The 26843-nt window shown below is 34.3% G+C and overlaps 3 protein-coding genes and 1 long non-coding RNA gene across 4 annotated transcripts; 1 reads left to right on the top strand and 3 right to left on the bottom strand.

The window, feature by feature from the left end:
* Nucleotides 1-441: 441 nt before the first annotated feature.
* On the top strand, nucleotides 442-3963 carry LOC126668593 (uncharacterized). The gene has a single exon (XM_050361782.1). The coding sequence runs from the start codon at nucleotides 442-444 to the stop codon at nucleotides 3961-3963; it is 3522 nt and encodes a 1173-aa protein (XP_050217739.1).
* Nucleotides 3964-4642: 679 nt separating this feature from the next.
* LOC126668594 (uncharacterized) lies at nucleotides 4643-9177 on the bottom strand. The gene is made up of 8 exons (XM_050361783.1): nucleotides 8514-9177; nucleotides 8132-8245; nucleotides 7947-8051; nucleotides 7481-7554; nucleotides 7349-7413; nucleotides 5956-7274; nucleotides 5450-5895; nucleotides 4643-5368 (listed from the first exon to the last, which is right to left on the bottom strand). Exons 1-8 carry the CDS (start codon nucleotides 9175-9177, stop codon nucleotides 4643-4645), a joined length of 3513 nt encoding a protein of 1170 aa, XP_050217740.1.
* A 3764-nt stretch (nucleotides 9178-12941) lies between these two features.
* LOC126669687 (ubiquitin-conjugating enzyme E2-17 kDa-like) lies at nucleotides 12942-16645 on the bottom strand. Its single transcript, XM_050363219.1, has 4 exons — nucleotides 16478-16645; nucleotides 16276-16403; nucleotides 15679-15783; nucleotides 12942-13282 (listed from the first exon to the last, which is right to left on the bottom strand). Exons 1-4 carry the CDS (start codon nucleotides 16545-16547, stop codon nucleotides 13139-13141), a joined length of 447 nt encoding a protein of 148 aa, XP_050219176.1. The 5' UTR covers nucleotides 16548-16645; the 3' UTR covers nucleotides 12942-13138.
* Nucleotides 16646-24145: 7500 nt separating this feature from the next.
* LOC126668595 (uncharacterized) lies at nucleotides 24146-26452 on the bottom strand. The gene is made up of 2 exons (XR_008790144.1): nucleotides 25623-26452; nucleotides 24146-24371 (listed from the first exon to the last, which is right to left on the bottom strand). It is a non-coding gene; the product is annotated as an uncharacterized LOC126668595 (long non-coding RNA).
* Nucleotides 26453-26843: the final 391 nt, after the last annotated feature.

Raw genomic sequence — 26843 nt, forward strand, 5'->3', positions numbered from 1 at the left:
TTACAGGAGAAAGTACGAGAACTTTGGGTGTTCTACCCATGGAGACTCGTGTTGGTAACAAATCTTCCCTTACCGCTTTCTTTGTTGTCCATACGTCTGCTCTTTATAATGCTTTATTAGGGAGAGACTGGATTCATGCGAATTCATGTGTACCGTCATCCCTCCATCAATTTCTAATTTTGTGGAATGAAGATGATGTAGAGATTGTATGGGCAGATAGCCAACCATTTGGAGCCAATGCAGATGTTGTTGATGCACGCTTTTATGATAGTGAATTTGGCCCAATTAAATTTGCTGGAAAGAAAAAGAATGGCGATCCCTAATATGCTTATATGGGAAGTGAAGACATGGTTGTCACTAAGAAAGTTTCACAGGCGATCTTTGTTCCTAACACCATCATGCCTTATTACTGGCCGATGGAACCAATCATAGAAGAATTTGATGATTAAGTACAGTACAGAAGAATTGGCAGCAGCTGCAGCAGCCATATGGAAAGGGTATGTGCAGCAAATGGTGGATAGGGTGGGATTTGAAAATATAATTGAAGTAAATGAAGGAGAATTACTGTATGAAAAAGAACCTGAAGATGATGGTGAAGAAATTCAGCTAGAGGATTTGGAGACAGCGCACCCAGCTTCAGACGATGTGAAAATGGAGGTGCAAGATCCCCTGGAAGAGGTAAATTTAGGTTCCATTGAAAATCCCAGAATAACTTTCATTAGTAGTTTGTTGAGTAAAGATTTGAAAGAACAGGTGAAAGAAGTTCTGTTGGAATTTAAAGATTGTTTCGCATGGAGTTATGAGGAGATGCCTGGCTTGAGTAGAGATCTGGTGGAACATCGCCTACCGATCAAACCTGAATTCAAGCCGCATCGTCAACCACCCAGGAGAATGTCAAAAGAGGTGGAGCTAAAAGTCAAAGAAGAAATTGAAAAGTTGACTAAGGCCAATTTTATCAGAACAGTGAGATATACTGATTGGCTGGCAAATGTAGTACCTGTGGTAAAGAAAAATGGTAAGCTTAGAATTTGCATTGATTTTCGAAATTTAAATGCTGCTACACCTAAAGATATGTATGTTATGCCTATAGCCGATTGTTTAATTGATGCAACGGCTGATCATGAATTGTTATCATTTATGGATGGATATTCTGGGTATAACCAAATTTTTATCGCAGAGAATGATACCTGGAAGACAGCATTTAGATGTCCAGGTGCAATTGGAACCTTTGAGTGGGTGGTCATGCCCTTCGGCTTGAAAAATGCCGGAGCTACCTACCAAAGAGCAATGAATGCCATCTTTCATGATATGATTGGCAGGAACTTGGAGGTATACATTGATGATATCGTTGTGAAATCTAAAAGAGCTAAAGATCATGTGGCTCATTTGAGAAATGCTTTTCAAAGGATGAGAACACATAATTTAAAGCTAAATCCTCTCAAATGTGCTTTTGGAGTGCAGGCTGGAAACTTTTTAGGATTTTTGGTTCACCAACGTGGAGTGGAGATTGATAAAAATAAAACCAAAGCAATCCTAGAAGTTCAGCCGCCTCGTAATAAAAAGGAATTACAGAGGTTCCTTGGTCAGGTAAATTATTTAAGAAGATTTATTTCTAATTTAGCTGGAAAGACCAAAGAATTTTCTAACCTTTTGAGATTAAAAAATGCTACTGAGTTTATATGGGAAAAACAACATGAACAAGCTTTTGAAAAAATTAAAGAATATCTGTCAAAACCTCCTGTGTTAATGCCTCCTAAGGAAGGTATTCCTTTGAAATTATATATTTCAGCCGCTACAGAATCTATTGGTTGTTTACTGGCACAAAACAATCAATCAGGTCATGAGCAGGCTGTTTACTATTTAAGTAGGTCTCTAGTACCTACAGAGGTTAGATATTCTCCCATAGAAAAACTTTGTCTAGCATTATATTTCTCTTGTGTAAAATTGAGGCATTATCTAGTACGGTCAAGAGTTTACATAATTTCTCAGACGGATATTGTAAAATACATGTTGAATAAGCCAGTGTTAAGTGGTAGGATAGGTAAGTGGTTGCTTGCTTTATGTGAATTTACACTAATCTATTGCCCTCAGAAATCTATGAAGGGACAGGCACTGGCAGATTTTATAGCCGATCATCCCACAAGTGAAACTTTGCGAGAAGGAGACCTAGAGGTTTACGCAGTGGAAGAAAGTGTATGGGAATTCAAGTTTGATGGTTCATCAACGGAAAGATCGGCTGGAGCAGGAATCATTATCACATCTCCTACAGGCGCCAAGACGGCTTTATCCTTTAAGCTGGACTTTGAGTGTACCAACAACCAGGCGGAATACGAGGCTCTTGTGATTGGTTTGGAGATTCTACAAACGCTTAGAGCCAAAAATGTGATCATAATGGGTGATTCTCAACTTGTTTTGAAGCAATTATCAGGGGAGTATAATTGCAATAGTTTATCTCTAGCACCTTACTATACTGCCTCAATTCAGTTGCTTAATTGCTTTGATGAGGTATCTTTTGTGCATGTTCCCAGGGAATCTAACTGGGAAGCTGATGAACTAGCTCAAATTGCTTCTGGTCTAAGAATGTCAGGAGAATTAACCCACAAGTTTTTAGCGGTTGAGAAAAGACGTCATCCATCAATTCAAGAAAGAGGAATCCAAATAGAGATTTTTGATATTGGAGTCACCACGGCAGTTGATTGGCGTTATGACATCAGAAGATATTTGGAGAATCCTGGAATGAGAATGCCGCACAGGGTGAGAGTGCAGGCCACCAATTATGTCTTGATGGAAGATGAGCTATACAGAAAAGGGTTTGACGGCGTCTTGCTAAGATGTCTTTCTCACCCAGAATCTCTTGAAGTGATGAGGCAGGTCCATGAAGGAGTATGTGGAGCGCACCAAGCTGGAACTAAGATGAGGTGGCTGGTCAGGAGATATGGTTATTTCTGGCCATCAATCCTGAAAGATTGTATCAAGTATGCCAAAGGATGTCGACAATGCCAGAAGTATAATAACATCCAAAGAGTTCCAGCGGATGATTTACATTCCCTCGTCAAACCTTGGCCATTCAGAGGTTGGGCCATTGATCTCATAGGAAAGATTTATCCTACTTCTTCCAAAGGGCATAGTTTCATTGTGTTAGCCACAGATTTTTTCACAAAATGGGTGGTGGCTAAACCTTTGAAAAATACTGGTCAAGAGGATATAATTAAATTCATTAAGGAAGAAATTATTCACCAGTTTGGGATTCCTCAGTCAATTACCTCTGACCAAGGTACTATGTTCACAGGGCAAGAGATGAAAGATTTTGCAGAAGATTATGGTATCATGCTGTTAAAATCCACGCCACATTATGCACAAGCCAATGGACAAGCAGAAGCATCAAATCAAGTGATAATTAAGATCTTGGAGAAAATGTTAGCAGATAATCCAAGAAGCTGGCATAAAGTTTTGTCAGAGAGTTTGTGGGCCTATAGAAGTTCTAAAAGAGAAGCTACTAGAGTAAGCCCTTTTGCCTTGGTATATGGCCATGATGCGGTATTACCTATGGAAATCGTCATTCCTTCGTTAAGAGTGGCTGAGCAAAATGGTTTGACATCTGATGAATATTCTGTGGCTATGTTGATGGAGTTGGAAGCAGTGGATGAAGAGAGGTTACAGGCTCTCAATAGAATGATTGTGCAAAAGAAGAAAATTGCAAGAGCCTATAACAAAAGGGTAAAAAAGAAGAGTTTCATTGAAGGAGAGTTAGTGTGGAAGCTGATCTTGCCACCTGGAAGCAAAGACAGAGAGTTTGGAAAGTGGTCGCCCAATTGGGAAGGACCATTTAAAATACATCGTGTTTTGGATGGTAATGCTTATTGGTTGGCAAGTTTGTCAGGAGAACCCCACAAGAGATTTATAAACGGGAAATATTTGCAAAAGTATTTCCCAACTATATGGGAAAGGGGAAGGAATGAGTAATTCAGCCAAATGAATGGCTCACTTGTGTTTTCTGTTTAGTGTTTTTTCTTTTCCTGTATTGTTTTGTAAATATCGTATTGTACTGTAAGCAGTGATTTCCCTAATGAACAGTTGGCCAGTTGGCTACTTTCTACTTTTCTAAGTAACATCTCCTGAAAGTTTTCTTAACTGCTGTTTGGCTACTTAGGCTAAAGTTCAAAAGAAATTCAAACACAACAAAACGGCCACATAATGCAAATGCATGGCTGTAAGTGACACATGTGCATTGTTCGTGAAACAAGCCCTGATATGGACATCACATCACTACACAAGTATATGGCAAAAGCCATCTTCATATCAGGGATATAAACACATAGTGTAATGCAAATGCATGGCTGTACCTGTAAGTGAATCTTGGTGTGGAACACACAAACAAACAAATGGCGGCAAAACCATCTTCACACCAAGACATTTGAAGTTTATAAAGTACCTGTATGGCGTCTCTGTAATGCAATGCATGCACAAGTGAAAATATGTAAAAGTGTACGTGTCACAACAGACAAATACTGGCCAAAGGCCGTGTATGAAAATTGTTCTCATCTAAAAAGAAAAGTCAGGAGAAATCTTGTTGGTTTAGCAGAAGTCATAATGTCTAAAATAAAGCTATCCTAAAAACAGTTCATAATAATAAAAAAAATCTTCAAGGAACTGTTGATAGGGAGGCAGAGAGTGAATCGGAGAGAAAATGCTGCAGCTTACTCCACTTGGAAAGGCAATCTATTTTGTCCTGGCGAGCCTTGGCACAATTCTTGACCCAGGCGGCCATATCATGCCTTTTCTCTCGAATGATAACATGCAAAGGTTGGAACTGAGAAACAATCTCCTGATACTTAGTAGTCAGAGGCTTGCATGCCTCTAAGAGATCCAGTTGCTTGGTTTTCAAAACTTCAATGGCATCCTCCAGTTTTTGAATTTCCTCTTCAAAGGCTTCACCCTTAGCTTCAATATCCCGAATCTGCTGGGCCACTTCTCGCTTATTGGATCCCAAAGACAAATACAAAGCATTGTTTGCCTTAGAGGAATCTAACTTTGGAAGGTCACTGCATTCAACCTCCACACTAGACCTCCACATATTCAGCGACTCCAGAATCTCAGTCTCTACCTCAGAAGTGATGATGGAATCTGGAACACGACGTAAGATGCTGAAAGAGGAAACCAGATCTTCCTTCTGAGAATCCGTGATGGCAGAAATGTGTTGGCCCATAACTCGCTTGACCACAGAAAGGGCATTATGGACATCAGCTGGAGAAGGAACCGAGGAAGTATTAACCTCTGGGGCAACCATTTCGTCCAAGAAGCTCAAATCCACTAAGTCTTCGTCTTCATTCAAGATCGAAGAGAGCTTCTTGATTTGTGACATGGTTTCCTGAAAAGTTGGAGTGAAAATGGGTCAGTTCAATAGAAATGGAAAATAATATTGATTCTTGATTGAAAGCCACGCGCTTACCTCAGATTCACTAGAAGATGTAGTGGCACCTGAAGAAGTGGAAACGGCACCTGAGGAGATCGGAGCTGATGAATTGATATTTTGTTGTTCTTCAATTGTTTCAACAACTCTATTGTCTTCAGCATCAACTCCTGTGTCAACACCATTGACATCTTCTTCTTCATTATCAGATGCAGCATGAGAAGATGGAGAATGTGGTGTGTCTTCATCGTCTAAGATCACAGTGTCAGGGTCAAGCATAGGACCACCAGATTTCCTAACTGGTTTCACCACTCTCCCAGAACGCCTAAGCCGTTTCGTCTGTGAAGAAGATGCACCAGAAGATTTGGCAGATTCACCAGAAGATTCTCTAGAGGATTTGGCGGAATCTGATGAATCATTTCTCCTTCTTTTGGCCTTTTCCTTAGGAGTGCCAGAGGAGGTAGACTTCTTAGGAGTTTTGGCGGCTGCAAAGATAAAAATCAGACATGGAAGCAAATGATGAAGTGCAGAATTGAGATTATTACCTGCACGCATGGACTGGATCAATTGGAACCACTCTGTCCACCAAGAAGCGAAGTCATGAGAAGTGGACAAATTCTCCACTAAAGGACAGCGATAGTGAACATGCAAATTCGAGAGTTTCTCCACAACACTGCTAGTCCACTCAGTCAGAGTAGCATAAAGAGCCAAGAAAGGATGAATCTGGCCAGGACCAATCCCAAATTGTCTACTCCAGAGACTGCTCATATATACTTTCCACACAAGATGCTGGCTAGAAGAACGAGTGGAAAAAGCCTGGGATCCACCCACAAACAATACTCTAGAAGTGGTGAAAGCACAAAGAAGCTTTCTCTTAACCAAGAGAAGGGCACTGGGGTAACCAGAAAAGATAGCCATCCAGAGAGGCATATGAAAAGGGAGATCAAAAACAGAGAAAGCAGATGCCTCTCTAGTGGTTAAAGCTCCCAAAAAGTCAAAAACTGCACCTTCCTCTAAACAACACTTAGCCTCCAGAAGATCCATAATGGAAATACGAAGAGGACCTGGTACTTTGCCCCTAACCTCAGGGAAGTAAGAGAAGATCCACAGTTGTAGCAACCACATATGACCTCCCAACCTGGCTAAGGGCTTGTTGGTAACACACTGTTGGAGAGCCTGATAAAAAGCACCCAGAAATACAAACCCTAGAGCCACAAAAGTCCCAGTGGCCAACTTACTCGCCAACCTCAGAGATTCCTTGGTGGGAGCACCAGAAGGGGTACACAGAATAAACTTACAGATGAGAACCCATAGAAATTCTGTATGTTCCTCCAAAGAAGGGGTCTCCATTCCTCTGCACCACTTCTCAATGCATGCCTTGTAGCTGTGATAGTCTGGACAAGAGAACAGTTGTTTTTGGTCTACCTCAAATAAACAGGGAGCATCGAAACCAATAACTGGAAGTCCAGTAAGCATAAATACATCCTTCAGAGTAACAGACATGGGACCACAAGGGAAAAGGAAAGAATTGGCAGAAGGACTCCAGTATCGAAGAAACGACCTACACATACCAGCATGGAAGTCAAAAGATTGTTCACTCATTTTTATCAATTGAAGTAACCCAAGCCTTTCCCAATCTTTTTCAAAATAAAGTCGCAAGCGGGCTATCCACAATGTCCATCCGGTCGTTAGCCGCGGCCATGACTTGTTCCCAAGTAAAGAGTCTGTAGTGTCTTTAGCTTCAAAATCCAGTAGTAATGAGTCCGTCTTCTGAAGTGGGAATGGAGGATCTTCTGGAACATTTTTGTTGCCAATCCCTCGTATAATAAGGCCGTTCTTGGAAGTAGGTACCAAGGAAGTATCCCTGTAGTAGTGTTTGGTCAAAACCAACATAAACTTATGATGCAGAATTCAAGAAGATTTAGTGCACAGACTTACTTGAAGAGGATGTAAGGAGGGAAAGGTGCAAGAAGAGAGGGATCTAGAATCTGTGAGTAAAAATTCTGAAAGAAACAAATTTTGGTCAGACTCCAAATATAACTTCCAAAAGAAAAGGGTCACAGGATATACCTTCTCAATATTTTGTTTTCCATTGGTCAGTGCGGCAAGTAGAGGAGAAATTGGAATGGCTACAGCCCGAGATCCTGTAAGTACAAAGTTTAATATCTAGAATGTAAAATATGCAAATATCCAAAATTGGCTAATTTGAGCAAGTAGTTGGTTGTTATTAGTCTCTAAATGTTAGCCAATTACATACCCATTTTGAGTTGTAAAATAGTTGAAAAAGAACTGAATAAACTTGTGCAAGCTAGATAATGAGTTTAGGCCTAACGGCCTTAGATTACATTTAGCATGTCTATCCAAAGGTTTTGTGATGTATACAGGCTAAAAATTCTAGCCGAACTCACAAAATGAAAAAAGAAAATTTGCACAACATTCAAATATCTTAAACTATTTACAAAGACATGCATATTTAAACATTCCAACCAACCAATTCACAAAACAAACATAATAAGTAAAATTGAAATTTACTTACCTACACCTATGGAAGGAGTGAAATTGGTTTTCATGGTAAAAGAGGTAAAAGCTGGTTTATTTGCCGCAAACTCAGAAAAATTGGTGTTGTTGGAAGCAAGAGAACCTGTTGAATTGATGGCAAACACTTTAGCAAACTACAAATGAGACATAATATTTCTCAAAGACATTGAAGTTTAGTTTTACCTGAAGACTGAAACAGGTCTTTGTGCAAAAGTTTATTTGCTAGAGGAGCACAGGGCAACTCTGTAGAAATCGCAGAATTCGGAATAGAAGCCGAATTGAGTCCAAAAGGAGTAGCTACTTGTATCAGACAAAAAGAGACAATGGACTTGTCAGGTGCCAGAGGAGATTTTTAAAATCGATACACTATATCAAAACCTATGGCATTATTGGTAAGGAATTTAGAAAATAAATCCTAATTTCTAAATTACAACCAATAAACAAAATTTAAAATCACCTCAACAAAATTTTATTTTATTTTTCCTTTATGAAACAAAATTAATTAGTTAAACAGAAAATTAGTTAATTTATATAAAAAAAAAAAAGAAGGGAAAAGAAAACCCACCTGCAGAAGGATGGCTGCTGGCCGGATTGAGCTGCTGTTGCGAAGGGGCAGCACCGCTGCTGCTGGCCGGATTGAGCTGCTGTTGGGAAGGGGCAGCACCGCTGCTGCTGGCCGGATTGAGCTGCTGTTGGGAAGGGGCAGCACCGCTGCTGCTGGCCGGATTGAGCTGCTGCAGAAAAGGAACAGCGCCACTGCTGCTGGCCACCACGCCGAGCTGCTGCTGGAAAAGAAGATCGCCGCTGCTGGCTACTGGATGGAGCTGCTGGCGGAGATGGACGACGCCGCCGCTGCTGGCCACCGGATTAAACTGCTGCTGCTGGAAAGGAAGGTCGCGGCTGCTGGCCACCGAGTCGAGCTGCTGGCGGAGAGGGATGACGCTGCCGTTGCCTGATTTCACCGCCACTGAAACGCCTGGGATTGGAGCTGAACACGCACCTGCTGCCGTGGGAGAGGGGGAGCTGCCGACTGCCGTGATTGTCTTGGCGGTGGTTGTTTCCTTTCCTTCTCCAATTATTGACATCTTTTGGGGTTTAGTATTTTTTAGATTGGGAGAAAAATTGATTTGAGCTTTGGAATTAGGGTTTTGCTCTAATTTTTTTGGGGAAGAATCTTGTTCAACTTCTGAAATTTCTCCACCTTTTGCTTTTTGTGAATTTAATTCCATTGTTTCTAATGGATTTTCACACCTCCAAAAAGCTTTATCAATTTCAGAAAATAAAACCTTAGGCCTAACCATATGAAATCTAAAAAATTTCAAATTTAGCTACAAGGATATATATATATAAATGGCTTTATTTCTAAAAAGCCAATTATATAGGGGGCATTGTTTGCGCTAAAATTTAAAATATGGCCCGAAGGCCATAAAGCCCATAAGCTACGTGGAGAAATTAATTCTAAGAGATTTGACGTGGAGAAATTAATTCTAAGAGATTTGACGTGGAGGATTTAATTTCAAGATTTGACTTTTCCAAGAGATTTCTAAGAGATTTGACTTTTCCAAGAGATTTCTAAGAGATTTGACTTTTCCAAGATATTTCCAAGAGATTCGACTGTAAAAGTTAATTTCCAAGAGATTCGACTGTAAAAGTTAATTTCCAAGAGATTCGACTGTAAAAGTTAATTTCCAAGAGATTCGACTACAGAAGTTAAATTCCAAGAGATTTGACGGTCGGAAGTTAATTCCAAGAGATTTCACTGTCAGAAGTTAATTACAAGAGATTTGATTCCAAGAGATTTCTCAAAGGTTTTGTTTCTGACTTGGAGGAAAAGAGAATTTCAGAATCAAAAGGCCGGAAGCCCGTTAGAAGAAGAAGCCCAGAAGCTCAATTGGCCAAGGTCCAGGAAGTCACATGCTTTTTGTAAAGCGATGTTTCAGGAGCAGTTTGTAGAAGTGGGAAGCGTTGTGAAGACGTGGGCAGTTAAAGAGGCAGTTATCACCAGGCAGTTTCTACAGACGCTATAAAAGGGAGAAGAAGATGACGATTTGAAGCCCCAGCCAAATTCAACAAAAACTCAATACTCTCAGGAGATTATCACAACCAAAAGCTTTTATTTTATGAAATCATTTGTAAACACTTTACAGCTTTCGCAATTTCAATCTTTTGTTTTTAACATTATTTCAGCAGTAGTTTCATTTACAGTGTTGAATTCTAAATTTTAATTGCAGAAGTTTGTTCTTATTTTTAAAGTTCTTCAAGAGTTTTTCTTTACGAACCGTTTAGATTTTTTACGTCCTTTGAAAATCAGTCACAATCGCTTGGTCAATTTTTAATTTTCAATTTGAGGTCCAACCTCTGGCACGCCCGCACACACTTCAAAGGCACCAACCGTTTTCTTAAAAAACAGGGAAACAGCTAGTAACACAGTTGCAGATACAGGTAACAACCTGATGACAAATAACATGTAATTATAATTATGAGATCTGAATTAAAATAAAATAAAAAATCTAGTAATTAGCAACACCACAAATTAATTGATCAATAATAAGAGATTGCAGCAAACTATATTACTCCAACACAAAATCTAGATCTAAAAAATGAATATCATCAAATCATTGAAAACTGAATTGAGAGCTTATATAAAGAAGGAAGCGGTAATAACGAGACCGATCGTAAGCATAGAGACAGCTAGGGTTGGATACGTATTCACTGGAACTGCACTCGTGATCGGTATTGAAGCCTGAAAAATACATAATTCAACTAACTAATCAATTGTATGAACAAATTAAAAATTGAATAATAATTAAATACAGTAAAATTAAAGGAATTTCTAATTGGACTCCTCCTCTTCCCTCTCACCAGATAATAATGGCGTTAGTGACGGTGGTGGCATTAATGCTTCTCCCTCTCTGCCACCTCCGATGTTTTTGACTCCTCCTCCTCCACCGCCAATTGGTCCAATTATAGTCGGAGCACCACCGCTATCGTATGGAGGAGCGGTTCGTCGCTGTCGTCTAAAGCGGCCATTGTTGAAGCGGTTCGTCGCTGTCGTCTGGAGCGGCCATTGTTGGAGCGGTTCGGCGTTTGCTCCTGCCTTCAGTTGCCATTTTATTTGATAAGAAATAGAATTAGGGATAAGAAATAGCAGAGATTGTATTTATCAAGAATCAAAAGAATAAAACTGGAAAAAAAGAAGTGCAAATGGTATTTGTCAAGAATGAAACTTATGATCGTATAAATGGGATTAAATTTGCTAACTACTGTGTTTTGTCTAAATAAGTCATTGTTTACAGATAACCAACCATTCATGTTTTAGATTTTAATTGAGAGAGTTATTAAACAAATTTTCTATGGTACAAAAACTTATATGTTTCCACAATCTCTCAACTTATATGTTTCCACAAGTTGAGATATTGAGATATATTTAGAAAAGTTGCCAGCAACACCATACTAGCCCTAGGGATATCATAATTTTGGTACGAGTGAACTACAAAAATTAAATTGTCCAAATTCTTTTTGGTTAATTTAAAATAAACAAACAATGCTAAGGGATACAAAATTTTGATAATTTTTCTAACCAAAAAGTAATCAGTTAATATTTAGGATAAAAAGAAAGATGAATAGATATCAATATATACATATAATTGTTAAAGATATATTATAATTAGAACCTTTAGATATGTAATTTATTTATTTAATTTTAAACATGGATTTTAATCAGAAGAACAAAAATACAACAAAATAAAAATGTTAGAGGTTTAATTATAAGAAAATTATATATAATTTAACTTTAAGAGAAATTCTAACTAATTTTACCATTATTTATATTTTAAGATATGTTAATATAATTATAACAAACTAAAATTTGACTTGAGTGAAACAAACAAAACTAACTAATTTTTTTTAATAATCTATTATTTTATTTACGTTGCTTCATGTTTTTATTTACATTGCTCCATATTTTTGCTAAGAACATATGTCTATTCACGTGAAATGGTTACATCGTCTACAAGTTATAACACTAGATTCGATGGAGTGTATGTTGTTGGCACTTAATCAATTTTTTTTAAATAAATAATTATTATTTTATAATTAAGTTCAAAAAGTTTAATACACTTTAAATATTAGTAGAATAAAATTAATAATATATTTTGATTTCTAATAAAAATTACAATTAACTTCATATTGATTATAAATAAATAAATTTAATATAACAAGTCACGTTACGAGCCACGTGCGTAGCACGTAATGCGAAACTAGTCCATTAAATGTTTCAATAATTTCAACTTGTCATAATATAACAAACAGTGAATATTCAGAAAAACGTTTTGCCAATGTTTAAAGCAAGATTTGACAAAAAAATGTTTAAAGCAAGATTTCTAATCAATTATTTTGGTTTTTTTTTTGCCAAATCAATTATTTTGGTGAAAAGACAAGAAATTGTTCCCAATAATTTTTATTCTACATTGAAACCTGGGCCACTAAATTTGCATGATTAAACAACATAATCATGCAATTCAATAGACTCTATTTTGGATCAACTGAATTGACTAAAACCATTTGGATCGATCGAATTAATTAATTAATTTAATCAATTCGATTTTAATCAATGAAAATACAAAAACAAAATCGAAACTTATTTATAACTAAGTGCTTGAAATTAGTCAAAAACCAAAACTGATAAATAAAATTAATCAAACTGAACCAAAATATGTTAGTTTGATAGGTTATTTCAGTTTAACAAACTAAAACTTTTATGTTTCTCAAAACTGAACTGATTTTATGGAAATTGAAATATTTCTAACCAAAATGACCATCAATTCAATTAGTTTTCCAATTCGATTCAATTGTGCACACCCCTAGTTATGGTCGAGAGTTCTAATCATGGCATCGACACAAATCCTTCTGAATCTATAACATGCGATCAACAGCATAATAACGGAAATATAGCGAAAGGAGCGAAAAGAAAAGAGAAGGTAGAGCAATTCAGTTGACAACAATCAAGGGAACATTATATTACAGTTTGATATATCTCAGTAAGTTCCAAATTTACAGACAAATAAGATCGGATTTAGTCTGCAATAACAAGAGCAAAAAGGTAAAGGCCAATTTTGAATACTTGCATTATTTACCTAACATATATGAGGCAGCAATATCTTTCAATTTTGGTGAAAGAAACGTTTCTAATTAACCCATGCCATACTTCTGTGTCCAGCTTCGAGCAGTGGTCTCATATTTGGCCCTGTCGCTCTTGTACATATGAGCTATTTCAGGCACAAGAGGATCATCCGGGTTTGGATCAGTCAACAGAGAGCATATAGACAAGAGAACCTGCTCAATATAAACACATCAAGTTTGATTTGTCAATACAGCAGAGTTGTATGATATGTTTACAAGATAGAAAAAAAATTGTCAATATTTAACCATCATCAAAAGATCTTCCTCTCGTATAAGGTAAAATCAATTTAATTTCACAAATACCATAATTAAATTAATTTTCAAATAAACATGAACAAAAAATGTAAATATCCCCTAATGTTTATGTCGTGAAATAAGTTCATTTTGAATTTTGTTATCACAAATACACCCTCAAAGCTTTAAAAAACTTCAATCATACCCCTCCTGAAAAACGGAACGTTAAACACCGTTTCACAAGAGGGGATAATTGAGCCATTTCTAAACTTTGACGGTGTAATTAAGATAAGATTTAGAGGAGCTTACTTGTTTTCAGATGTAAACATTAAGGTTAAGAGCATATTTGCATCTTTTCCCATAAGTACAAGAATTAAGAAGTTTACGAAGACCATAAACTGAAGTACTTGCATGCAAGCAAGAGTGGGCCCTTGCAAAATTCATTTTCAAGGCATCAATTGATCTTTTAATACATAATAACTGTATGGGTTTTAGGCACCATATGGTGGATTCAAGTAATGCGTCACTGATGAGTTGAAGTAAAGAAAGGTGAACGTTTGAATACTTTCAGAACTAGCAGTATTAGTTTTAGAATATCCTAACATATCAATAACAAACCCAAAAGTTTCAAAAGCAAAGCCATGAAACTGAGTCGATAGTTACAGGATAGGCCGACCTAAACAATAGAAACTCTGCTCATCATCCATGAACCCGCGTTAATAATGATTGATGCATTTTGGTATGTATAAATTTATAATGATTCAATGAACCTTGCTAGAACCATATGAAGTACATTTGTCATTCAATCAGTTGATTCATTGTAGTAAAATTCAAATATTGCAACCATAAGCACTTCTCCTTTATAACTACCATCTCAAAGTAACAACAGAGAGTTGAATATCATATATTGCCAATTTAATATAATAATTTATAAAGTAAATCGCAAACCAATTTCAGTGTGTAGTGCTCATATATGGAACACTGAAGAAAACTACTTCCCACATAAGTAAGAGCATCTCTAATAAGAATTTCAGGACCTGGGCATTATTACTGCATGACCCCCCATCTCTATACCCATCTACCTAGAGAATACACCTTAAAAACAAGATAAAATCACGTGTTCTAACTTCAAACTAAAATCCTGAATAATTGTTCAGAGTTATTTAGAGAATTATCATCCAATATATAGTTATTAAATGCATAAGGCGACCCGAGGCGACTTGGGGTCCTATAGCCTGAGGCGCGAGGCGATGCATAGCCTTTTGGACAAAAAGGTGACGGCCGACTGCAAATATATATATATATATATATATATATAATTAAAAACCCTATGTATTTAAAAAAGTTCAAATATAATTTAAAAACTTAAATGTACCATAATCAAATAATTCAATTCTAAATTAAAAAACTACTAATCATCAATCAATACTGTTGTTAAATGTTATTTTTATAGACTTAAATTAGGTTAAAACATAATTAGTGGCTGCTGGCAGCAGCCTTTTAAAAGTTTAAGATAAGTAAAACCAAAATTTATTAGGTCAAAATATGAAAAGGCTGCTGCCAGCAGCCTTTGAATAAATTTAACAAAGTAAAACCTAAACTAATTAGGTTAGAATATAAAAAGTTGGCTGGCCGCAGCTATATTAAAAGACTTAAGCTTGTAATGAAACTCTAGAAGACCCCACACAACTAAAACACTATTGAATTTAAAAAAGAATAGAAATAAGGCCAAAAGTCGCGCCTCTGTGACGTCACCTGCCTTTTCAGGTGTTGAGGCGGCTAGGCCATCGCCCGAGTCGCCTCACGCCTAAGGAGCGCCTTGCATACTTGCCTAAACCATAGACGGATTTCAATTCAATTTCAGTTTCCAGATAGAAATTCTGGACTCAAATGCTTACGGCAAAGCAAACTAGTGCAGACTCTGTTCATGTTTTTTTTAAAGAGATAGATATCAGTGAATCAGATGTTCGATTATTAGGATTTTAATTCAGCCGTAACAACAGACGGCAGAGGTCGTGGTCGAACCTGCAACCTCCGGATATGCAGTAGTGAGAGCCTAGGCATCCAGGCTAAGCCTAAGGAGCGCCAGTTCATGGACTTTTGCCAGTTCATGGATTTTGGTATTCATAGTTTTGAGTTTGATATCAATGAGGGTCTGATAAATGCTTCTGTTAAGAAAAGTACTATGATGAAATTTGTTTGAAAGAAAATCAAGCGTGTAGCTCGCAAATTTTCCAACTGCAAGCGCAACTGCTTGACAAACAACGCTTGGACATCGAAAGAGAAAAGAAACAAAGACCACAGTGAAATCAAACCTTGGAGAGAGTTAGTGCAGGGCTCCACTGTTCCTTGAGAATATCCAGACAAATGCTTCCATTGCTATTAATATTTGGGTGAAAGACTTTTGTCCTAAAAGCAACCTGAAATTTTATGCAATCAAGCCATGTCAAATATATATCCAAATTTTATACGAAAAAAGATAAGATACACATATACAAAGCCTAAATTGTTTTTCAAGAATAGATTCTAAACTTCTAATGATAGATTTTCAAAGTTTCAGAAGCTTTTCTGATAATACAAACAAAACGCCAAACATAGTACTGGACTAGTTTCTCTACAATAGAGCACAAAGTAAATCAAAAAAGGGAATATAATGTGCATACAAGACTGTCAAAACATAATTGACACAAGAAAATAATCATCCGACAATGCGAACATGTAAATCATTCAATTAAAGCTAACAAACAAACTCATACATAGAGAAACTTATCAATAATAGGCAGACCCAGTAAGTTCATGGAAATGAACCCAACTGGGTATTGGAGTAATTGACATAATATAGCACCAACCTAGTAAATTAACGCAATTAATCAACGAAGCGAGCTAGACAAGAATCAATAGTATTATTATACCTTGGGTGGCTTAAAGGGATAATCAGGAGGAAAATGAATGGAAACTAAAAAGACACCGCCTGCATAAGGGCTATCAGAAGGACCCATAATTGTCGCTTGCCAATGGAACATATCCTCACCAACAGGACCTGTTGATTACAAATTTTATTAGTTTTTTTTTTCAAGAATTGAGCACTCAAAAACTGAAAGAAAAGAGAAATACCAGCACTGCAAGAAGTAGGAGGATCTCTCTGCAAATCTTTGAGCTCCTTCAGGATGCGCTTTGATGCCATTTCTGAATAATTTCACAGAAGATTAATTTGTTGGGACGAAGCAAGAGACGGAAGAAGGAGAAAAAGGTGAAGTGCTGCTTTTAGAATTTTCTATTTTGTATTTGATTTAGCGTTGGATTGACGTCCTGCTTTTTTACTTTTGGTTAAAGGTATAAACACACCCTTTAAAATTTTCAGCAAGAGTATATAATTTTTTTCAGTTATTATTTTCCTATTTGGACCTCGATGTTTTTCAATGTTGCAAAAAATAATTTAATTTTTTTTTGAAAAGAACGCTTAGCCTCTTTTAATTTATTTCTTGAAAAAATTAGGATAAATATTTTATTTTTAAAAATAGTTTGATTTCCTACCTCAATAAAAAAAAGATAAAAAATACCTCACTTTTTATTGTTTTTTTTTTAAATTATTTTCCAAATATCTGTTTTTGACAAAGTATTTACACTACTTTAATCCATCTTTTCCTTATTTACACTACCTAATAAGCTAACTTATTTACTAAAAATATTCACTATATAAAGAAGTCTTATCTAATTTTAAGTTAAACTTTCACATAGCCACTCTTTTTTCTCTATCTTCTCTTTTATCTCTTTCAAAATTCTCTTTTTTTTTCTTCTGCTTCTTTTTCGTTTGATTTTCAGTTTATCTCCTTCGCTTACTTTTTCGTTCGTCTTTTCAGTTTGATTTTCCGTTCGCGCTTCCATTCGTCTACTTCTGATAAATTTCTCGTCGTTTCCGATTATTTTTTCATTCGTCTTTTCCGTTCGCGCTAGTCCGTTCGTCTCTTCCATTCACCTTATGGATTTCTCGACTTGTTTTTAGATTTGTGTAATTTTTTAGATTTTTTATAATAATTTAAATATTTTGTAAATAAATTATTGTACATCTATAATTTTTGTTTATAAAATTGTTCTATTGTTCATATAATTATTTATTTTGTCTTTCTCTTATTCATAGATTTTTTTATTGCTACTGATTTTGTAAAAAACAAATTAATTTATGGGGCATTTGTAGTAATTGTATAATATCTTTACGTTTTAGTGTATTTTTGGTGTATTTATAGTGTACTTCTGCCGTTTTTTAGTATATCTATGGTATATTTACAGTGTTTATTGTGCATTTGCAGTGTTTATGGTGTATTTGCAGTGTTTCATGGTATAGACCACAAAAAACACTACAAAATGTCATAAATACACTATTAATACACTATACACACACACACACACACACTATATATATATATATATATATATATATATATATATATATATATATATATATATATATATATATATATAGGTCTAATGTCTTAAAAAAATCCCGACCTTTGAGCCCTTTTTCAATCATACCCTGACGTTGAAAATTTATCAATTTTATCCTATTTTGCATTTTTGTGTTTCAATTGTACCCTGAAAAATTAAATTAACGTCTTTTGCGTTTGAAAATTTGTTTAAAACATTCTTCATGTCTCGCATATATTAATTGTATATTTTTAAAATTTATTTAAATTTAGTTAAATTAATTAAGAATTTAAATTAGTGTTAATTTGATTATGGTTTTTAGTTAGTTTTTAAAAATAAAGGACTTATTTGTACTTTTTTGAATAAAAAAGAATTTAATTTCATGTTTAGACTTAATTAATTGAATGATTTCATCATTTAAGTAAAAAAATTAACAAAAATTAAAATATTGGGGTACAATTGAAAACGGAAAATTTAAAAGTGGGTAAAACTGACAAATTTTCAACGTCGGGGTGGAATTGAAAAAAAGTTTAAAAATGAGGGGTTTTTGAGTGATTAGGCTATATATATATACACTAATCTTACACTATAAAAACACTATATATACACTATTGTTGCACTATAAAAAAATCCAGAAAAAAAACTATAAAAAAATTAAATTATTAAAAAATGAAAAATAAGATTGTGTAATCGGTGAGTTCGGTCAACCGAGTCGAAAACCGAAATTGGAAACCGAAAAAGGTATTTGTGAAATAAAAAAAACAAAGATATTTCATAAATTGAAAAAGTCAGAAAAAAAAATCAAAACTTGACAGGTAAAAATATAAATAAGTTATCAAAACATGTATTTCAGGAATTACTATTTTTTTTACTCTGACACATTTTTATATTATAATTATACTAACCTCTATTATTATTTTACTCTAATCATATTTTTTTTTACTCTCAAATGACAACTGTCAATTTTTTTCTCTTTATTCTCTCACTCTCTCTCTCACTTTTTCTTCTTTTTGTTCTTCTTCTTATCTGTTTGGCTTTTTGCCGCCATTTTTTTCTTTTTCTTATTTCTTCTTCTTTTTCATTTCTTCTCTTCTTCTTCGTCGTTCCTTCACCGGTTACCGTCGCTGCCATCATTCAACCGTCGCTCCGTCGTTCTTTTCAGATTTGATTTTAGTGATTTTTTTATTCGTGGTGATTAATACGATTTATGTTAACTTTCATATCTAAATAAATTACTCTTTGATTTTTTCAATTTCAGATCTAAAAATCTGCATGAAAAACCATTATACGATGAAAAAAATAATTTTCTACATAAAAAAAAAATTTCTACAGAAAAAGAAGTATTTGATTATCATATGAGTATCACTGCATTATCATAACACTGCAAAAAAATAGTTTTTTTTTTTATAAAAAAACAACTCTGATTATCATATGGGTATCACTATTTTATCATGTTGTTATCATAACGATGCAGAAAAAATAAATTATGCATAAAAACGTATTAGATTATCATATTTTTACCATAACAAATGTCGTTATGATAACATTATCATATGATTCGGAGATTATAATGTCATGATAATATCTATGATAATGATATGATAAAATAGTGTCTGATTATCATGTCAGTATCAATATTTGCAGTATGATAACTAAATGATAATGAAGTATGATAAGATAATGATAATTGTATGATAACCTGCGTAAAAAATAAATTATATAATGATTATAACCAGATGATAACGGAGTAAAATCATAAATATTTTAATACCCAAAGTAAAAACATAAATCTGAAAAAAATATGAGATATTTTCTGTAACTTTTCCGTGTTGAGATATAAAGTACAAATATTTTTATTTTTGGAATAAATACCTAAATTTTTCTTATTTCTTTGCCACTTATCACATCACATTTTTAGTTATTTATATGGTTTCTTTGAGCGTGTGAATTTATTTGCACTATTTAAAGGCATTGAAGGTCCAAATGGCGGAAAATAAATTTAGGTGTTTTATAAGTTATATGTTTAGTTTATTTATATGTTTTTAAAGGTTGAAAGATTGTTTTTTCTTTTACCTTATATCTTTACTTTTGTATTTAGGTGTTTTATTAGTTATTTTATATTTTAAGCAATTTTATTTTATTTTATAATTTTTAAAAAAATTTAAATTTTATTATGTGACATTTTATAATAATTAATCAATTTTTTAAAATAATTATTTTAGTATTATTTATATTTAATATCAAAAATTATATGAAAAAAGTAAAATATAAAGAGATAATTTTATTTATCATAAATATAGTTTTTAATCAATTTTTAAAATAAAACATACCATCAACTATAAGTACTGAAGAAACTTGGTATTTTTTCTACTTTTGAACTTTGACTCTTATTATTTTAAAAAATACAACTTAAATCATGGATTTTAACATAATTTATAATATAAATTATAAAATATGGCGAAATTAATCATCAATATTTATGTTTGAGTTAAAATTACCTACCATTCCAGAATTTTTGGCCTTTTATCACGATCGTCTAACTTTCAAATGTGGCTTGTAAATCTCTTGAACTTCGATTTTAGAAGCCAGTAAATCCCTTCGTTCCATCTTTTTACTCACACCATTAACATTTGTTGATGTGGGAGTTAAAAAAAAAGAAGACAAGCTCTACATCATCTACATCATCTAATACATCTATCTATACTATATATAAAAGTACGGATGGGGGGGGGGGACAGGCAAATTTACGAAATAACCCTTTTTTATTTATATTAAATAATGGTTTTATTGTTATTAACAAATTAATTATTTAATTAATTGCTAAACAATTATTATAATTAGAATTTTAGTTAAAATAAAATTGTATTATAACTAAGGAGTTGAGTATAGAAAAAATAGCTAAGCTAATTTTTTTTAAATTATTAGAAATATCAATCTTTTGATTTGACTACACTAGCAACGCAATTAATATTGTCCAAATTTTTGTTAGTTATGTGTAAAACTATAAAGAAAATTAATTTGATTTTTTAAATTTTATTTTAAAATAATAATACATGAATTGACGAGTCACGTTACGAGACACGTGCGTAACACACAACGCGAGACAAGTCTAAATAAAAATATAATTAAAGAGATAGTAGAATAGCAAATAGCAATGTTAGAGTCCTATGTATAATAAACATACAAGGCTGTAGATTTTAATTGGGGGTATTTTAACTGTTTATTGAATAAGGATTGTCCTATCTAAAAGTTAGCTAATTTAAACTACTTTAAATTCAATTAAAATACTTTTCTATTTTATAGATTTGTCTCACGACTTCATTATTCTCAAACTATCTCCAATTTCTCCCTTTCTTTCCCTAATTCCATGGTATTTCAATAAGGTATTTTATTACCATTTTAAACTCATTTTACTAAACTACAACTATTAGTATAATATACATTGTTAATCCAATAAAAATTTCTAGCTTATTTAACATTAGAGTTAGACACCTGAGATCAGTGGTGCTCGAAATAACAAATATAATGCACTCTTACAAAAATATTTTAAAAAAATTTTGGTGATATTTTAATGATATAAGGAAACTACAAAATCTAAATTTATGCATATTAGATTATTCTATTTATTTCCTTTAAAAACTCTAATTAATTTAATATTAATTATAAATAAAATAAATAGTTATAATTATAACGAATTTACTTCATATAAATTGACAAGTCACGTTACGAGCCACGTGCGTAGCATGTAATGCAAAACTAGTCATTAATAAATAGTCTAAAAATCCAAAACACGCAAAATGCCCCTCATCCAAAAAAAACTAAAACTAATAGCCTACAATAGCTGCCACCCCTAACCCCCAGCCATAGCCATCCTCCTCCACTCCATCCATCTCCGCCAGAACTCTGAGTTTGTCTTTCTCAGAGTTGCAATACTCTAAAATTGAGGTATTTTAAATATAAGCGGTGTTTTTATTGTAAAAGATTAAAATGAGAAAAATAAGAAATTGAGCGGAAAATATAATAAAAGAGGATCCGAGTAGGTCGACATTCAAATTTTAATAACAAAATTTCAATAATAATATTTCATAAGAGAAATGAAATTTAATTTAAAAAGAAGTAATTTGAAAAATTGGCTAAAGGTACACTTTAGTTCAAAATTGGTAAATGAGTGTTTAATTCCCGGAAAATAGAAATTAAATAGACAATTGACGGGAATTAGTATTCATAAAAATAATACCGATAAAATGGTAACAGATAATTATCAAAATGAAATTTGGACGAAAAAAATTGGAAAAAGTGCAATTTAGCTCAAATTGTAATTTGAGCGTTTTTTGCCAAAATTGCCAAAATAAATCATCAGAAATGGAATTGTGAGAGTGAAAAAAAAATACCAAATTTATCGGACTTAAATTATTTAGCGTTCGACAGACTAAATTGGACGAAAGAATAGTTAGGAATTAAAGCGTGAGGAGGTGGCAACCTTAAGGATCAAAGAGGAATTTTGTCATAAATATAAAAGGATTTTTATTTGAGTTTTAAACCCAGAAATTCATTTGATCTCAGCTCCTAAAATTTGTAACCCTCCTCTCATCAAGAACACCACATGCAAAACTCTTCAATCAAGCATAACTTTCTTGTTTTTGATCCGTTTTGAACGATTCTTATGGCCACGGAACGAGGAGGACGAGATCTACACATTTTAATAATGAAATTTAAATTATACATATTTAAAATGATTAAATACATTATCGATTTTAAATAAAACCGCCGATGCTTAAAAGCTAAAGTGGATATTTAATAAAATATCAAACTTAAAAGAAATTGATTGAGATGAATTAAGTTGAACTAAAGTAATAGCTTAGGTATATGGTTATCAGTTATACGTTTATTAAATTTAAACGTATTCGAATTTTGATTGTGAAATAGGTATCGGCGAGCTACTGATTGACGGTTTTGGCTAAGGGGTTCGACCAAGACAAGAAAATCGTTAAAGATTGGATAGCTTGGCATGAGTACATTTTACTCATTTATATTATTGGATACGTGAAATGTTTGAATTAGATGTGATTGTATTGATGTGTTTGTATATATGAAAAACGTTTTAAAAAGCGATGCTTGTTTTGATAATATGTTTAAGTCAGTTGGCACTCTTTCATTTGGAAGGAATTCCTTCCTCCTTCAAGATCATTGACGTGCTGGAGAGTCATTCATGATAAGTTGCCAACTGATGACAATTTGAAAAAGAAGGGATTGAATTTTCCATCTCGTTGTCATTTTTGCACTGCACCGGAGGAGACATCCAACCACTTGTTCTTGACCTGCAATTTTACTGTTCAAATTTGGCAGGCGATTGCTGAGATCTTTGGCAGAAGTTTGCCCATAACTAGTTCAGTGGTCGACCTGTTTGTTGATTCCATGGCCGCAGACTTCAGTTCCCAAGTCAAAACTCTTTGGAATGCTGCAATCGTAAGCAGCATATGGGTGATCTGGAGAACTCATAATGCCGTTACTTTTGATGATGAGTTGCCTAATATTCATGTGGTTCTTCGGCAGATTTGGAATTTAATTAAAGAGACAAGTTTCTTCCTCATAGGTACCATGTCTAACTCTTTGAATGATCTCCGTATTTTGAATATTTTTCATATTAAAGGAATTCCTAGAAGAGCTCCTAGATTAATTTCAGTTTGCTGGTTTCCTCCACCAATGGATTGGATAAAAGTTAATACCGACAGATCCGCTCTTGGTTCTCCGGGAGCTGCCGGAGGAGGGGGTATTTTCAGAACTTCAAGGGGTTTTCCGAGGGGTTGTTTTGCGTTCAGTATTGGTGTTTCATTTGCTTGCATGGCTGAGCTTATGGCAGCGATGAAGGCAATTAAGTTGGCTTGGAACAAGGGATGGCACCAACTTTGGTTAGAATGTGACTCTTCTTATGTGGTTAAGTTGTTAACTTCAAAATCGAACCTTGTCCCCTGGTCGGTTAAAAAGAAATGGTTGCAATGTCTACAATACATCTCTCAAATGAATTTTCGGGTTTCTCACTTGTTCAGAGAAGGAAATATGGCAGCAGAAAGCTTAGCAAAGCATGGAGTTTCAGCGAGCTCGTTCCTTTGGTGGGATTCAGCTCCTGCTTTTTGTAATTCAGTCATCTCTAGCGATTTTAGTAGGATGACTTCTTATCGTTTTTGTTAGCTGTTTCAGCTTTGTATTTTAGAACTAGTTGTATTTCTTTTCTATTTTATTTGATTCTTTAGTTTCAGAAGCATGATGCTTTCGCTAAGTGTCCAACCCAAATTTATGAGTCGCGACCGGCGCTAGGGAATGGGAGTGGTAGCTCCGAAACCCGTAGCAAGCCTAAAATCCTGTGTAAATTTTTCGCAAATCAAATCATTTTTCATATATCAAAATACATGTGACCCCATTTTACAAAAATATCAGAGTTAAAATGCGCTAGACAAATACATAGAAAAAAAAACATCTAGACTACTGCGGACCGCTAGAATGAAAACCTTCTTTCACTTCTTGTGCAAATGACTTTCGAGAATTAAAACTTCGGAAGCTTGAGTTTCCAAATAATATCATGCTATCCCTGAAAAATGAGAGGAGCAACGGGGTCAGTATAAAACTGAGTGAGTTCACCAAATCACACGCAATATCACATAAAGGGTTAAAACCGTTGAAAACCCCCTTTGTATATAGAAAATACTCTTTTGAAATCATATTGCATACCTTGTTTCCTTTCCTTCATATCTCTTTGTTTATTTCATAAACTTATAGTTTATACGTATTTGACATCTTCGATTTCTTATTATGGTTTTGATATTTTTCTTCTCTCGTTTTGTTTCATTAGTTTTCGACCGAATCTTAAATCTTAGTTTATATCATCATGATTCTAAGTCGAACTAAATCATTGGCAAGTCTCTTGTGACTTGATCCTTATGGTTGGGTCCCGAGATAGTTCAACCGAGTTACCCATAACCATATGGTACAGTCCCGAGATAATTCAACCGAGTTACTTGTACCATTTCTCAATCCCAAACAATCGATAGGAGTCCCGAGATAATTCAACCGAGTTACTCCTTAGACACGGGTCCCGAGATAGTTCAACCGAGTTACCTTCGTGTCTGCATTCGGACTCTGCACCCTGCAGGTCTTTTGAACTTAACTGTCGATTCATATAATTCCTATTGTCACTCAATAGGAGTGTTTGTTCCGTATTACTTCGCGATCTTGTTTCGTACAATTTCTCGATGTATATTTACTTTTTATTTCGTATGAGTCCCGAGGACTATTATCGAGAATGGATGAGATACAGGTCCCGTGATAGTTCTATCGAGTTCAACCTCGTATCTCGATTTCTTATTATTGGATATACCATAGTACATTTTCTTATTACATAAGTTAGTCGTTTTGATATTTCATCTTTGGTTTTCTTGATCCTTTATGGACCATGACATGCACAAAACAATCTACAACATACATTTATAACACACGCACATATGGGTATTTGTTATGATAAATAGTACGTATAGGAACGTACTAAGTTTCTTTATAAATATTTGCATAATAGTACATATAGGAATGTACTATATTCTTTTTATTTATATTTGGTTCGATTCACATTTTATTACTTTACCCATCCCCGATGTTTAAACATATATACTCTTTTCATTTACTTGTATTATTATTAAAATAGCGCAATACAATAAAACATCATTTTCAAAACATACATATATATGCATTTTAAAAACATACATTTAAACATAAAAATATTCATATAGCTTTCGTATTAAAATACGTAGCTTTACGAATATTAGCGAGTAATTTAAAGTGTACTCACCACTTGCTATCCAAACTCTTCAAATAAGAATGACGATATCTCGATCCGTTTTTTTTCTCTCAAGCCTCGTCGATAGTCGCTCGTCCGATCTATGCAAATATAATAATAGCAAGAATTAATAAAATTCTAGCTATTTTTAACTTATCCAAAATTATGTTTCTAGCCAACTTCGGCTATCGAAACCGCTTACTTAAAATAGTCTGACCCCTAAACAAAATTGACATTCTTAAAGTTTAGAATGTCGCCTACAACTTTTGTTCAGGTCTCGGAATGAAATTCGCACCCGAAGGTGTCGGAATCAAGCCTGGAATTTTATACGTTGGGCTGTCCAAAACAGCAGAGCAGATTACACACCAAAATGTTCGGCCTTATATGAGCGGTTTAGAGGCAGATTTAGAGAAAACGTAAAACTAGACAATTATAGTTAACATCTTAAAGTTTTCGTACCAACAAACGGAACTTGATTTCGAGTTATATAGCCCAAGATATAGCCTCTGCAACATGGCTGTTTTGCAGAACAGTTTTCTGCAAAAACGCCTAACTAGTTTCCGTTGAACTAATACCTACTAACACTACTAAACGAAAGCCAATCCGGGACATGGGAGGGGCTGGACAGAGCCTACCCAGGGCTTAAGGTCCACAACATACAAACACAATCCTCAAACTCACCATCAATTCATTCAACAATTCAATCATCAAACTATCACATGAATTCACCTAGAATTTCCGCAAAACCTAGGCCATTTATTAACCAATTTTCACCATTCAAAACTCATTTTATTCGGCCAAGACCTACCTTCAACATATCAGCCTCAAGTAATCACAAATCATCCATCAAAACACTTAATTCATAGCTAATAGTCAACATAGATACTCAAACAATAATTCCATCAAACTTTAACAAAAAAACGAAATATTAGACCTGAAACCCTAACTATAATTTGAGTTTATTACCTTAAATTAAAGCCATAGATCTGTAGATAATCGTTTCCTCGTTCCGTGGCCGCAAGAATCGCATCAATCGGACCAAAATTGAGTGAGTTATGGGGTTTAGAAGATTTGTTGAATTTGGGTAAGGGAGTTACAGATTCTTCCTTTCCTTTGCTGCAAATTGTTCTTTGAATGAATGAATATCCATCCTTAAATGTTGATATTAAGTGGGTAAAATATCTATTTAGGTCCTTGAAGTTGCCACCTCTTTTCTCTACACTTATAGCTTAT

The sequence above is a fragment of the Mercurialis annua genome, linkage group LG2 (assembly GCF_937616625.2).
Source record: "Mercurialis annua linkage group LG2, ddMerAnnu1.2, whole genome shotgun sequence".
Taxonomy (NCBI): Eukaryota; Viridiplantae; Streptophyta; class Magnoliopsida; order Malpighiales; family Euphorbiaceae; genus Mercurialis; species Mercurialis annua.

What these genes read in the sequence shown, in the direction of transcription:
- LOC126668593 (XM_050361782.1), top strand. Translation starts at nt 442, where the DNA reads ATGATTAAGTACAGTACAGAAGAATTGGCAGCAGCTGCAGCAGCCATA.
- LOC126668594 (XM_050361783.1), bottom strand. Translation starts at nt 9,177, where the DNA reads ATGGAATTAAATTCACAAAAAGCAAAAGGTGGAGAAATTTCAGAAGTT. An exon ending in CAGCAGCCATCCTTCTGCAG is followed by an intron (nt 8,246 to 8,513) that starts GTGGGTTTTCTT and finishes TGATACAAGTAG; the next exon opens with CTACTCCTTTTGGACTCAAT. An exon ending in GAAAACAAAATATTGAGAAG is followed by an intron (nt 7,414 to 7,480) that starts GTATATCCTGTG and finishes TGTTTCTTTCAG; the next exon opens with AATTTTTACTCACAGATTCT.
- LOC126669687 (XM_050363219.1), bottom strand. Translation starts at nt 16,547, where the DNA reads ATGGCATCAAAGCGCATCCTGAAGGAGCTCAAAGATTTGCAGAGAGAT. An exon ending in TCCTACTTCTTGCAGTGCTG is followed by an intron (nt 16,404 to 16,477) that starts GTATTTCTCTTT and finishes TGTAATCAACAG; the next exon opens with GTCCTGTTGGTGAGGATATG. An exon ending in ATCCCTTTAAGCCACCCAAG is followed by an intron (nt 15,784 to 16,275) that starts GTATAATAATAC and finishes ATAAAATTTCAG; the next exon opens with GTTGCTTTTAGGACAAAAGT.